General features: G+C 35.3%; 1 protein-coding gene across 1 annotated transcript in view; it reads right to left on the bottom strand.

Moving 5' to 3' along the window:
- Window positions 1-834: 834 nt before the first annotated feature.
- Window positions 835-14,724, bottom strand: part of LOC102605704 (inositol hexakisphosphate and diphosphoinositol-pentakisphosphate kinase 2-like) — a 24,161-nt gene continuing 10,271 nt past the window's right edge. The window contains exons 15-29 of the mRNA XM_015315490.1: window positions 10,378-10,536; window positions 10,245-10,287; window positions 9,864-9,946; window positions 9,588-9,650; window positions 9,427-9,501; window positions 8,588-8,704; window positions 8,091-8,332; window positions 7,876-7,920; window positions 7,674-7,740; window positions 7,379-7,450; window positions 6,586-6,845; window positions 6,379-6,436; window positions 2,684-2,851; window positions 1,939-2,013; window positions 835-1,275 (exon numbers count right to left, since the gene is read on the bottom strand). Coding sequence (XP_015170976.1) covers window positions 1,012-1,275; window positions 1,939-2,013; window positions 2,684-2,851; window positions 6,379-6,436; window positions 6,586-6,845; window positions 7,379-7,450; window positions 7,674-7,740; window positions 7,876-7,920; window positions 8,091-8,332; window positions 8,588-8,704; window positions 9,427-9,501; window positions 9,588-9,650; window positions 9,864-9,946; window positions 10,245-10,287; window positions 10,378-10,536 — 1,791 coding nt within the window. The 3' untranslated portion in view covers window positions 835-1,011. The remainder of the gene's footprint in view (window positions 1,276-1,938; window positions 2,014-2,683; window positions 2,852-6,378; window positions 6,437-6,585; window positions 6,846-7,378; window positions 7,451-7,673; window positions 7,741-7,875; window positions 7,921-8,090; window positions 8,333-8,587; window positions 8,705-9,426; window positions 9,502-9,587; window positions 9,651-9,863; window positions 9,947-10,244; window positions 10,288-10,377; window positions 10,537-14,724) is intronic.

Below are 14,724 nucleotides of genomic sequence, written 5' to 3'. Positions count from 1 at the left end.
CTTGAAATAATATATTAAAAGATAAAAACTATGAAAAAATATAAGAAATATTTAAAAATTATATCAAAGTAAATATTTTTGTGTATAAAATAAAATTTTAAAATTATCTATATAATGTCGGGTTGGTTTGGTCTCGGGTTGATTTTTTTTAGTTAAAACCAAACCAACCCAAATATAGTTGGATTTTTTTTTTCAATACCAAACCAAGTCAAATCAAACTACTAGTCGATTTTTTTTCCGATTTGACTTGATTTACAATTTAATTCGATTCTCGGTTCGATTTTGTACATCCCTACGTGGTACCATAAACATAAATTTCGTTTCAAGTTTGATTTATGACACTTACTTCCTTTGTGGTAATGATATTATGCTTCATTTTGTTTAACATTTCTTTTGACATAATTATTATTAATATAAAATATATATATATATATATATATAAAATTAATATTTATCCTTATAATATATTCTTTTATTTAATTAATTTTATAAACATATTTTTTTCAAGAAACAATCCGTGCAAAAAAAAGAATTAAATAGTGCCGAAGTTGCATAATATTTCTAATCTTTCTCTACCGTTTCTTCACTGAAGAAAAGATATATGATGGTCTTTCGGAAACAACTACTTACTTTACATTGTAAAAAAAAAAAATATCAGTTAAGTGAATTTGTTTGTATAAAAAAAAAAAAAACAAGACTCATAGATAATTTGCTATAATGGGTGATCATATAATTTATTCTCTCTAGAACATCAGCATATACACAAGAGACTGCTAAGAATCTCAAGTAAATCAGTTTTAGGCTGATTCTCTAAACATTTATGTGAGGTGGCGGTTCATTGCAAAACTTTCCATTACTTATATGAATGAATGATAATGATGGTATCAAGGAAAAAAGGAAGACATTTTCAATAATGTTTTCCCAGAACTCTCCAGCTACTATTGATTCCTCAATACGACAATCTCAAACCTCGGTTAGAGTAAACGAAAAGGGAAAACAAAAAGGAAGGCACTACTTGCCATTAGAGTTCCCATACTTGTGAAAGGACCATAAGTTAGCGAGGCGCTCTAGAACTAATGCACTTTTTGAAAAGTAGCCTGAGAAACCTTGAGGGGTTGATGGTGGGGGGAAATCTTCAGCCGGCATGGCGAATGGATGAATCATATTTTCCATATTATCCCATGTAAGATGTGATCCCACTTCTTGAAGCCTTTCAGGAACCATAACTGGCAATATGTGCTCCTGATGCCATGAACTCGCTTCCTTATCATTTTTCTGCATGCAAACAAACTAAATCAAACGACTCGAATTTCTGCAAACTTATCAATGTGAGTGTGCTTCTACTGTGAGCACTATTCAGAAATTATTAGACCTTCAATGAAACACGGTTTTAATTTCACTTGCAGTCGCTAACAGAAATATATCCACTATAACACCACAGAACTACTTTTCTTCACATTAAAACCAGTAAAATCACAAAATATTACCAATTGTATCTGTAAAGTCACCTTGATGGGTACGTTTTGTTGTTATAGTGGGTAAATTTAGAGAATTTACTATTTTATAGTGGGTAAAGTTCAGCCCCCAAGGCCTAGCTCAAGTGGCAAAAAGTGGAGGATTTGTGGCTTAGGTCGCAGGTTCAAGCCCCACACCATGCAAAGCGAAACCCGGTATTTAAGTGGAGAAGGGTAGAGGGGCGGGCCCATTATCCACCGAGTTTAGAAGGCTATGATTGATCCAAAGGGCGGGTCACAGACGGATTTCTCGGTTATAAAAAATAAAAAAAAATAAAAAAGTTCAATTACTTTAATGTGACAAAATATGACTTTATTGTTATAGTGGATACAGTTGTGTGACCATACGTGAGAATAACTCTAGGACTTCACAGAGTGTGGATACAGATATCTTTTTTTATTACTTGAAAAGGATACAAAGTACCTCTAATGATGATAGATCTGCTCCACGGCTGAAAGTCATTTCTATGCGAAACCTTTTTGGGTCTTCCAAAGCCACCTAAAACAAATAAAGATAGGAAATGAATCCGGTAGACATTTCCCACATGAGTTTCTCATTTCCAACATAAGAAAACACAAATCTTGATTTGTACTTCACACATTTACTTCTAATAGCCAAAAAAATATTTCCGTCGAAACAAGTTGCCTTTTGAACACAGTTTGAATGGGAACACTGGAAGATGTTAAATCTGCTGGATTTATACTTGTATTAAGTTGCCTATTTTAATCAATTCTTAGGTCTCAAAATAATGCATATTTATTTAGCTGCATTATCTTTTCCATTGATCCATACCCTATGTCCATTAAAATCAAGAATCATACCTGACTTTATACCAACGAAGAAGGCAGAGGGTCTTATTATGCTGAATAGGTTTGGAAAGAACACCTTTTTATCTTATCGAATATAAATGAAAAGGTTGAAAGTTATTCTCAGTTCTTATACACCTCACATTCAAGATAACACTTGTTATTTGTGAAATAGCAAGAACAAGAGGAAGAGGCAATGATGCACCATCACTACCTTCTCAAAACACAAAGTAAAGCAGGTTTTTAACTTCAAATCAATTCTACGGAAGCAAAAAAAAAGACAGGTATACACTTCAGTAACTAGTAATACTGTGGTTTGTTTTTATTTGTGCCTCAGTTAAGGATCACTAGGTTGTACCAACCTCTGTGTTCTCAAACATCCTCAATACAATATGACTCATGTAGTCAAGCTCCTTGGTTCTGAACAAGCGATCTAAAGCATTGTCACACACAAGGCTGGCCTCTCCATGAAGAGACTCATTCAAGTTGCAGTAACGAATAACATTCATCAAGGAATGTATATGTGACTCCTGGCCATCAAACAATTGTAAAACTAGAATGTTAAACAAGGGAAGATAAATAATACAAATTAAAATTAATGGTAAATCTAAAACAGACAAGACAAGAAAAAAAACAAAGATTGAAAAGCACTACAAGAATTAAACAATAATTTAATCAGAAAATTAGTAGAATCGATATTTTAAGGAAGGAAATACAAAGCTATGGGAATATAGAGTTTGTAACATAACGTAAAGCCAGTTGAAGAAAGATAAGAAAAGGTTTTTGAGGCACTTCATGTAACATCATCACTTCATCCTGCTGCTGGCATCAAGTGTTTTCCCCAGACTTTAAAAGTCAGAATCAGGTGAAAACCATTCATGTTAGACCACATAAAAGTTGACTTGAACTTTGCTCCCTGCTATTTCAGCATGACTTTACATAAATAAACTATCTGAGTCCACAAAAATGATTGTGTGTCCTTAAGGAATTTAATCCCATCGTTGTACCCGAGGTTGTGGATTATTTCCTCCCAAGATAAAACAGATAAACTGATAAAGAAGTAGCGGTACCTCAAAGTTCGATAACTTCGTCGAACTCAAATAGCAGCAACGAGGTCACACAAAGGCTCTATTTCGTTTTTAAGAAAATGTATAAAATGAAGGGAAAATTTGATGCAGAAAATTGAGAGAAAAATCTCTCTATTTAGAGTCAACAAAGGGTAGTATGAAAAAGTGTTAATTGTGCCTTATCGGAGAGGTCACAACCCTTTGGAAAAGGGACAACCTTTTAGAAAGGTCACAACCTTTGAAAACAGTCACAACCCTTTAGAAAAGGCACAACCTTTCGTAAAGGACAACTCTTCGAAAAATCACAACCCTTTCATTTCTCATTCACACCTTTAAAACCCAACAATTCCCCACATAAATGGGGAATGACTATCGTTGAAACATATGCATGAAAAACTGTGTGATTCATAAGTAAGGATTTTCCCTTTAAACTTTCTATAATGAATGTATATCGGATATACTCGGTCAATCGGTAGATTTGATATCTTTGAACCGTCGAGCTTTGGTATATATCTAGACAACATAACTCACACAATCAACCCTTTAACTATTTTTTGGTTCTCATTGTTTTGTTCGTTTCAGTCATGAACACGTCTTGGTTTATAAGTGCGTAGAGAATTGGTCTTACCAAATTTTCCTTGAAGCAGCTTACACTTCACACTTACATAGCTGATATCTAAATGTGTTATCCCGTAGATACACCATTTGATATACCATGTATCAAATTTAGAAATCATTATAAAGTCTTAAAGCCTTTATCCTTGTTACTGAACATTGCCTCATCATGAGAATGGACCATAAAATAATTTTGATAATGTTGAACCGTCATCAATGACTCTGTTTGATCTCCTTGAACCTAGATCTTGGGATCTCTAGTCTTCTAAGTAGAGTTACCGTCACAATGACTTGTCCTCGGCCATAGTCCCATTTCCTTTGATGATCTATCTACTCCTTCTCTAATTAGGCCCACAATATCAAATATACTCCAAGAATTTTGTGGGTCTAACATAATACACGAATTTCATTGAATTTTATGTCTTGTGCTTCAACATTTAAATCAGAAACCAAATCGAATTTGGTCTTTATCACAAGCAAAGAACCCCACATTGTAAACATGCTCAAAAATATTTTTCAAGTACTTGAAAATAATTTTCCACATATTTTCTTTCCATGCTTTCAAGTTGTATACCATCGAAATACACATTGTCATCATGAAGTCTCTTTTGGAAATTATATTCTACAAAAAAATTGTTAGTGCTTCAATTCCCTTTGACAATCTTTACAAAATGTCAAAGTATAATCCATAGAGACAGCCATAGGTGGCACAAAATCACTAATTTTATCTCACTAGTATTTTTTTCCTTCTGTCACATTTAGTATTTAGAATACTAACAATAAAGACTGAATCTTTGTACAACTTGTTTCTAGTTAACTATGAAGTTTTTATATTCTTCAAGTTGTCAACTGAATGAACTTTCAATGCTCATGAAGTTTTTATGACTTCAAATAAGTTTTAGATTCAGATGGAATAGAAAACCAAGAGTTTATAATCTCCACAAACCATAAATATAACACTGTTTCTAGTTAATGATGAAGTTTTTATATTCTTCAAATCGTTTAGCCTTAATATTCCTGACGAAGTTTTTATACCCTTCAAGTCGGAATATTCATTCAAATAGTGTGTTCAATAAATTGGTGAAGTTTTTATATTCTTCGAACCAAATGTACAGTCTAATTTATCAGGTAAAGTTTTTACATTCTTCAAACCAAAGGAGTAGAAAATCAAAAGATTTTAGTCTCTGAAAATCAGACACAATCAAATTTCACAATAAGTAGAAAATTATAGTAGTTTCCAAACAGAATACAAATTATTAATAATAAAAATATATTTTGTGATCATCACATAATGAAAAATAAAGATAGAACCCAATTTTAACTCCCATTGAATCATATCTATCTGCGAGCAATGATGCCATACAAGTAACTTTTCTTGTTTGAGATAAAATGACAGCAAGGTGAAGTGTCAACCACGCATCCATTAATTTCCCATAACCTTTCAAATCAGATTTGTACCATCTCTTGCTAAAATAAAATCCAGTTTCCATCATACTCTATTTTTTCTTCGAATGCATTGAATTCAATGAGAAACTAAACTCATATTCTAATATTGTTAGGAGACAACAGTTGTTCATTTACTTCTCACAGTTAGATAAAAACAAATATAGGAAAAAATAACTAAATTCATTAAGCTTGTTATATCCTGTATTCAGAATGGTAAACCAGAAACAATTAAGATGAAAAAATTTACTATCCGAGTCCACAGAACTAACTGTGTCCTTAAGGAATTTAATCCGCTCACTGTACCCGAGGTTGTGGATTATTTCCTCCCAAGATAAGACGGATAAACTATTAAAGAAGTAATGGTACCTCAAACTTCGATAACTTCGTCAAACTCAAATAGTAGCAACGAGATCACATAAAACCTCTATTTCGTTAAAGAAAATGTATGAAAGAGAAGGAAAATTCGATGCAGAAAAATGAGAGAAAACCCCTCTATTTATAGCCAACAAAAAGGGTAGTATGAAAATGTGTTAATTGTGCCTTATCAGAGAGGTCACAATCCTTTGGAAAAGGGACAACCTTTTAGAAAGGTCAAAACCCTTTGGAAAAGGCACAACCTTTAAGAACGGTCACAACCCTTTAGAAAAGACACAACCTTTCGTAAAGGACAACTCTTCGGAAAAGTCACAACCCTTCATTTCTCATTCACACCTTTAAACATGTATCGCCACCGTTATTTATATTTATGGACTGTCATATTTCTACGTGTTATACTTTTTGTTTTTATGTTTAGCCAGTTATAGCTAGAAAATTAAGGATGTAGGGTTCAGGATTAAGAGGAAGAATGGAAGAAAAGCACTGGCAGTTGATGCACAATACAGTAGAAAACTAGAAATAATTACAACACTCAATTGGAGGTTTTCACTCACTGATGTAAAGTAAAGGCGTGTCCGCACATGTCTTTCTGGTGTCCTCACATTTGCATACCTGACAAAAGAAAATCAGAAAACATCACAAATAATATAGTAGAAGTATTAGCAGATTTTCCTTTATTTTTGGAGCAATGTCTAAATGTCCATAAGATGAAATACGGATTCAGCAAACATCTTTATTTATTAATGATAAAGACCACATACTTTGGATCTAACCGGTACTTGGTCTCTTTGTCCTCATCATCATCCTGGTCTGTTGATTTTTCACTGGTGAAGCTACCTCTTTTTTTAAGGTTGTGATCACTCCTATTGTTAAGCTTGGGATGATATTCTGAATCTTCATTCCCCGTCTCATTCACTGCTGAATCGTGGTCTTGACTACTCTTCAAGTCAGCAACGCTTAGAGCTTCTTCCCGAGTATTCCTCAGATCAATCAAAATTTTACCCAACAATCGGCGAGCAATCTAAAATGTCAAAATCTTAGATGATGTATTCAAGTCTCTATGTAGCTTTCATTTACAATAAAGCAAAGGTCTACCAGATATATGATTTAAATGTAATTAAAGGGACTCCTGACCATACTCAGAGCTACTTTATGTTAATTTTTAGCATAGTCAGACCAGCAAGCAAAAAAGTCATCCACATGAACTTGCTTGCATTCCTTGCCTCAATATACAGTGGTAAACCTCAACACTCTTTAACTCATAAACCAGATGTTCTAGGTTGTAGCGCACACTATTATTTGACTAGAGGCATAGGGGCAGAGGATTCCATCTAGATATACCCTAACAGAAGCAGAAGGTAACTCTGCAAGCTAAGAGACATACCAAAACTGTCTTTCCAAGTCCATCCACTTCTTTGTTCACTCTTAAGACTAAAAATTAATTTTGGGTCATCAGTGACAGTACATGTAATAGGTAGACAAGAAGTAGGTATAAATTATTCTAACTCACAGAGGAAAAATGTGAAAAATGCAAATAGCTCTGAAGAACTTTACTTTTGATCCAATCTTCAGCTTCTGCTTTGGATTGATCCCATACTCATTGGGAATAACACCGTCTGCGAGGAGCTGAAAGACAAAAGCAGAATAATATTTTATAGGAGTTAGACATGCTTACTCTTAAGTAAACACTGCAAAATCCTCATTGTACGACAACATAGACAATGTACACAGGAAACTAGTAGCCTAAAGATAAGCCACTAAATCAACAGCACCATCACAATTATTTGTCACTACTGAGAAAAAACTTGGGGAGCTCAAAACAGTACACTTTTTTCTAACTTGTTTGTACCTTTGCAACTTCAAAGAGTTCATCCAAATCCTCTAGCTTTAGATGTGAGTTGTGCACACGATCATACCTGTGAAATAATTCAGAAAATAACTAAAACAGACACTATGTATATTATGGTCTTTCAGTGGAACTTAAATGAAGAAAATCCTTCATGTTTTTTTGCATTAAGAAAGCGATAAGGCATGTCAGAGAGCTGACTTACTTGCAAGAGTCATAAACATCTGGAATTTGAGTGATATCATAACGACTGTAATTGAATAGTGTGTTAGGGAGAATATAAGCAATAAAGATACCACTTTAATAAAAAAAATCAATAGCACAGATTCAATGAAGGACAATCGCAAAGTATCTACAGGTCTGAGTAGCTATAAAATATTCAATTATAAAAGAAGTTAAATTCAACTAGAAACAGCTTACTCTTTGCGTTCATTATATAAATCTCTCTCAAGTTTTCTCCAACGCACATACATGAGTAGAAATCCCTCACTGCCACAAGGTAAGCCTGCAGCAATACGATCAACATCTATATTTGTTTTACCAAGTGCTTTAGCTTGATCATATGGAGGAATCACATCATAGGAACTTGTCTCTGCGAGTTCTTCATCTTCATACTTAGCAAGCAGCTTCACTTGTTCTGTCACCATCTTAGTCAATTTCACCTGATTGCAAGACAGATTTGAGATGATGAAAATAGAAAGGCCCAAAGCAACCAAAAACAAAAAAAGAAAAGAATACACCAAAAAACCAAATCCAAAAGCTTGAAAATAAACCATGTCACAGAGAAGGAAAGGAAGTGGAGCGGGGGCATAAACAGGATAAAAATGCAACAATGAGAATGAAAAACATGCTGCAGATGCTTGAGGTTTATTTTGTCAAGAAGATTGATCCATCAGGACATTCAAATTAAGACTTACCAACTTGGGCATAAGTTCAGATGCATTAGGTGGGAGTCCACCTCCATCAACCATCCAAGGCTTTTCTGAAGATCCACTAGTCGTTGATCCAGAAGTAATTATGTCATTCAACCTCGCCTGTAACAAGGGGAAAGCTTATCTTAACAATCACAAACTTGTAAGAATTCATAGGTCCTAAAGATCCTCACATTGGGAGCAATATGCTGGAAGATTTACTACTATCTATGACTTGCATCATTAAACTATCGAGTAATTTTCAAAAGCTAAAAGGAGGCTCTGACATTCGATAAACCACTCTGTCAAAAGTACCTTAATTCTGGTATTAGACCATCAAATTCCAATGGTTCTCATATGCTTCAAATGCATCACAATAGCACCATGATAGAGCAAATATTTGCAGCATGCACTTTGGGTTCCAATGTAATCTTCATATCAATTTACATAAAAGAATACTTATTTTAGGTAGAACATAGGTGGTAAGGTCATGTCCACAAGCAGATTGAAGTCAAATATGATAACACTCTTTGACAACAACTTCATGTTTTAATACGAAAGGGGAAAATTCAGTAGCCAGCTTTCTTTGAATATGATCACAGTACGTAAAAAAATTTCAAAAAGGTTAAGCTTATGTGATCACTACTTTAAGCTTTCACTGGAGCCTGTGGCTACTGCTAGATCATTTGAACTCTTCACTACTAAAATCCATATCAGAAAATGGAAGTATCCTCGAACACAAAAAGAACTAAAGATAAAAAAACAACCACAAACTCAAATAAGAACTAGATATAGATCTTCAAATATAACAACAAACTTATAATTCAATGCAAGAAGAGAACAACCTTTGCTTCTTTTATCTCAACACTGGCATTGGCAAGCCCATCCAGCATAGATGAATCCTTGCTAACCAGTGATACCTTCAAGTGAAAAAGAAATATATACTTCATTTAATTTCAGTTGTGAATTCAATACAAGAAGCAGAGATTTGAACATGAATACAGACCAGGATAGGTGTCAATTGTCCTTCCAAGTCAAGTAGACCTTTGGCAAATGCAGCGGCGGACATCTACCAACAATTTGTGTACAACGCAAACTCAACAATTAGAAAAGAAAATAAATATAGTTTTTTGCAAACATAAGAGCTGAATAGTCTAGAGAACTCATACGAGATAATTTGACATGCCAAAGAGTTACATGGAAAAAGAATTGGAGAACAAAGAGAAAAACAGTCGACACTTCCAATATTCAATAATTTATTAGGAAGAGAAAAGAAGAAAACCTGCACACGACCCTCATCTGAGCTGTATATCTTTAAGTCATGACGATATGTACTATGAAGACGAAGTAGGCCAGTACCTTCACCTGTGGTACAAATCAGAGTGAATATAGTATATGCAATAACCATTACCTCACCCCACACCCCAAATACAAGATATCTGACTGACCAAAACGCGGAAAAAAAAAGTTCAGTCAAAAATCATTAATCATCTGCATCTACAGAGATTGGACACAGCATTCTTTTACAAGGGGTTTAAGTAGGAAGTAGTTTATCTGGAAATTTCTAAATGTCAAGTCAGAAAACATTATCAAAAGGATGACATGATATGAATTTTGGAGTAAAAGTTTGGAAATGTGAGACGTCCAAGAATTCATGCCAAACCTGGATATATGTCATTACGGAAGTATCTTCCAAGCTCTTCAGCCTGCCAAGAAATTTCAAAAAACAAGAAGAAAGGTTAAAGTTGGGCAAGACAGAAGGAAACATTAAACTAAATATTACTGTGTAGTCGAACCTGCTTTCTTCCAGCATGAGTGAGAACACCTCCATATTTTAGAACCATAAGAGCTTCAGTAGGTCTTTCTTCTTCACCTTCACCATTAGATTTAGGCACTTTAACCCACTGTAGTGGCTTTAGCTGAACTTTTCTATAGATCCCATAAAAATGTCCCCCCTGCAATCCAACATATATCTTAACAATTGGTAAGAACTGAGCACTTGATTGCATGTCAATTTTGAACAAGTTAGCCACATAATCTCCAGTTTCAGAAATCAGTAATGGAGAAAGTGAAACAAGAATACTGTCATACTAAAAAATATATTTGTCACCATTTTATACCATAGACCTCTCCTCATCTATCCACCCAAACATACCATCAATTCACACGGACCCAAGCTAGCCCTACAAACTAGACTCCTTTCCATTCGCCCCTTGAAAACACCAGTGACCCAATTCTAAATTCCTCTCCTCAAACTACAGGCAAGCAAACACTAGCCCCACTTGGATTTATTCCATTACCAGTGTTAGAATATAAATAGGAACAATAATATTATATACAGTCCTGTTTAGAATAGGAATTGGAGCAGAAATAGTATATAGAATCCTATTTGAAAAAAGATTATAATGAAATGTCCTAGTTGGAAAAAGAGCCTATTATAGTGTCTATAAATAGGGTCTCAATGTAATTCAATAATATTTTTTCCAATATCTCTCATATGGTATAAGAGCTTCTACAATCTTGGTAGAAAATTTAAAAAAAAAACAGCTTCCGCTGCCGGTGGGTGGCTATGACCCATATATGTTGCCCGTCTGGCCATTGGTTATGTTAACAAATTAGGGCCAATGACATATGCATGAACCCCATATTGACATATTCAGGGGAAGAAAACTTAGTCAAAAAGGTCACCGTGCGTCAATTTCTGGTGACTTTCTAAGGTTGTTTTGTGTCAACCCGTATCCGCTAGTGTTTGTGTAACACCATGCCATCTTTCTGGTGACTACTTTCTCATATCTGCTTTGTGTAACACCGTGACATCATTCCGGTGACTACTTTCTTATATTTAATTTGTGTAACACTGTGTCATCTTTCCGGTGACTACTTTCTTATATTTGATTTATGTAGCACCGTGTCATCATTCCGGTGACTACTTTATTTTGTGCAGCACTATGTCATCCTTCCGGTGACTACTTTATTTTGTGTAGAACCGTGCCATCATTTCGGTGACTACTTTATTTCGTGTAGACTGTGCCATTTTCCGGTGACTACTTTTTTCATATTTAATTTGTGTGTAGCACTATGCTATTTTTCTGGTGACTACTTTTTCATGTTCAATATATATAGCACCATGCCATATTTCCGGTGACTACTTTTTCATATTTGATTTGCACTACTTTCTTGTGTAGAATGGTGCCATCATCTCGGTGACTACTTTATTTTGTGTAGACCGTGCCATCTTTCCGGTGACTACTTTTTTCGTATTTAATTTGTGTGTAGCACTATGCCATTTTTCTAGTGACTACTTTTTCATGTTTAATTTATGTAGCACCGTGCCATCTTTCTGGTGACTACTTTTTCATATTTGATTTGCATAGCACCATTCTTTTCGTTGACTACTTTCTTATTTGTGTAGGGTCGTGCCATCATTCCGACCCTATCCATATAATTTCATTTCTCATATTGTGACCATTTTCCGCCATCAAATCTAATACTCCGACGCATAAGCATGTTACAACCAGTTTTTCAATGACTTTCTTATTTAATATCAACTCATCTATTGGTTCCAAGACGATCCATATATCTTATACCAGATTTTGAGCACTTTCCGGTGACCGCTGCATTGTGAAAAGTCTATATGGAGCAACCACCTAATTTTGTTGCTCAGGAGAGTTTGGTAGCCTTGTATGTCAATTACGTAAGTCGCTCTATGGTCTGAAACAGTCTTCTCAAGCTTGATTTGGGAAGTGCAACACTATAATTCAGGAATTTATCACTCTGTATTTTATCGACACTAAGCATCAAATCCAGTATTTCATGAGAGGACTAAGCACATTGAGATTGACTACCAATGTTGTGAAGTTGAGTGATCAACAAGCAAATATCTCACCAAGCCCCTTATCGGTCCTTGTATTAACTACATTTGTATCAAGCTAGGTACATATGACTTGTATGCACTAGCTTGAGGGGGAGTGCTAGAATATGAATCGGAACAATAATAGTATATACAATCCTACTTAGAATAAGAATAGGAGTAGGAATAGTATATAGAATCTTATTTAGAAAAAGATCCTAATGTAGTGTCTATAATTAGGGCCTCAATGTAATAATGTAGATACACAATTTAATAATATTCTTCTCCCATATTTCTCACAACCATTTTGTAATCTCCGATTCCAACAATGCCTTTTGAGTAAACCACAATGTAACACAAGAACTAAATCATTAACTCCCCACCCCCACCCCCACACAAATACACCCTTTCACTTCCCTAAATGGAGTGTTAGAACAAGTACGGAAGGGCCAGCATTTCTGTGAGAATGGATAAAATATTTACACACACTTTTCGCTATGAGAATTGTAGAATCTTGTTTTTCCACAAGCCAGCTGGTTAATCTTAACCACATGTCGTTACAAATAGCTTTTGATACATGTGTTGAAGCAATTGAATTTATATAGAAGAAAAGAAAACTCTTAGATCTTTGCACAACATTCCTGTCCCCACTTCATTTAGGAGTTTATGGAAGTAAGTCCGCCATCTTCGATTTATGAGAACCTTCTTCACCAATACTTAACCATCGTCGTCTTTAATGCACCTCACTTGGGTCTAGATCACATGTCCTCCTTTCTATGGTCTTGGAGAGCCTATACAATATTTTCCCCACCTATGTCCTCTAGTTCTTCGTACAAGCATTAGAATAATGTCATTTTAGTCGTCGTGACCACTATCCTTGCTTCCTTATACCTCTCCCTATTCGTTGTCTTCTCCTCCTTGTATTTTGTCTCTACGAACTTTCCATAAGCTATTTGTTGTCATGTTTCTCTCCCCTGCCATTTTTCTTTTAATTACAATTTGATTTGTTTGAGTCGAGGATCTTTCAGAACATCACTAAAGCCTGTTTACACTCTACCCTCCTCATACCACACTTTGTGGGATTTCATGGGGTATGTTGTTGTTGAACTTCCTGTAAGCAACCTTCTTGGCTTCAATACTCTCTATTCCACCTCATGTTTTGTCTATGCCCACCAAAATTTCTCTTCAATACCCCTAACATCTCCTTAGTTCCTTCCCTAATACAAGTAATTGTCCTACTCCACATACTTTCAGCGTCCCCACTACTCTCCCATGCCCCCATAGCCATAAACTTCTCTCTCAACTCTTGGATTTTATCCTTAAGAAATCCCCCCATCCACCCCACTTAATTCTTGGTTGGCCATACAAAGCCCTCTTCGTCCTATTTCTTTTAATCTCTAGATCCACTACTGAGAGTTTGTGTTGGGTTTTAAGGTTCTCACTCAAAATAACTTTGCAGTCCTTGTCTAAACCTTTATTACTCTTCCTAAAGAGTAGGTAGTCCACCATACTTCAAGAAGTGACCAAGTGCTCCTCTTACTGAAAACATGAGTTAACTATCACCAAATCAAGGCTCTTGCAAAGTCCAAACGTGCAACTCCTAAATTTCTATCCCCAAAACCGAAATTTCCATGCACATCATCAAAGCCCATAGAAGTTGTCCCGGTCTAGCCATTGGAATCTCCTCCTAAAAATATTATCTCAGTGAGAAGGATACATCGTATGACCTCGTCCAAAACCTCCAAGAAGTGCTTTTTGACCTCCTCGTCCAAGCCCATTTGCAGTGCGTAAGCACTCATAACATTAAGAGTAAGCCCTCCAACAACTAGCTTAATGCTCATCATCCTGTCATTCACCCTCCCGACCTCTACCACTAGCTCCCAGAGTTCACTATCTACTGAATAAGCATAATTTCAATTATAAGAGGACAACTAAAAGTATTATTAATATTAACTTCCCATAGAAATGATTGGTGAAGAAAGAAGAAAATTCTTAAGAAAAGTGATTGAAAACAAAATCCAGAAGAAATAAATGGTCAAGTTTTGAAAGACTACGGAGTAACACATTCTAAATGTAAAATCAAATAGACAAGCAACATGCAATTTTAAAAAATAAAATTAGACTAAGTTTATTTAATATTGAAATCCACAAGGGAGGTAATTTGATCAGGGTAATCCTCAATATACCATTCATGTTACTAGAATTAAGGAGAGGTTTCAACTTTTTTTTTTTTTTGGGGGGGGGGGGGGGGGGGGGTGGGGGGGGGGGGGGGGGGGGGGGGGGGGGGGGGGGG

Source organism: Solanum tuberosum, unplaced genomic scaffold, assembly GCF_000226075.1.
Source record: "Solanum tuberosum cultivar DM 1-3 516 R44 unplaced genomic scaffold, SolTub_3.0 scf00369, whole genome shotgun sequence".
In the NCBI taxonomy this organism is placed as follows: domain Eukaryota; kingdom Viridiplantae; phylum Streptophyta; class Magnoliopsida; order Solanales; family Solanaceae; genus Solanum; species Solanum tuberosum.
Note: the sequence above shows the minus strand (reverse complement) of the source record. Positions and strands in the feature narration are given on the sequence as shown.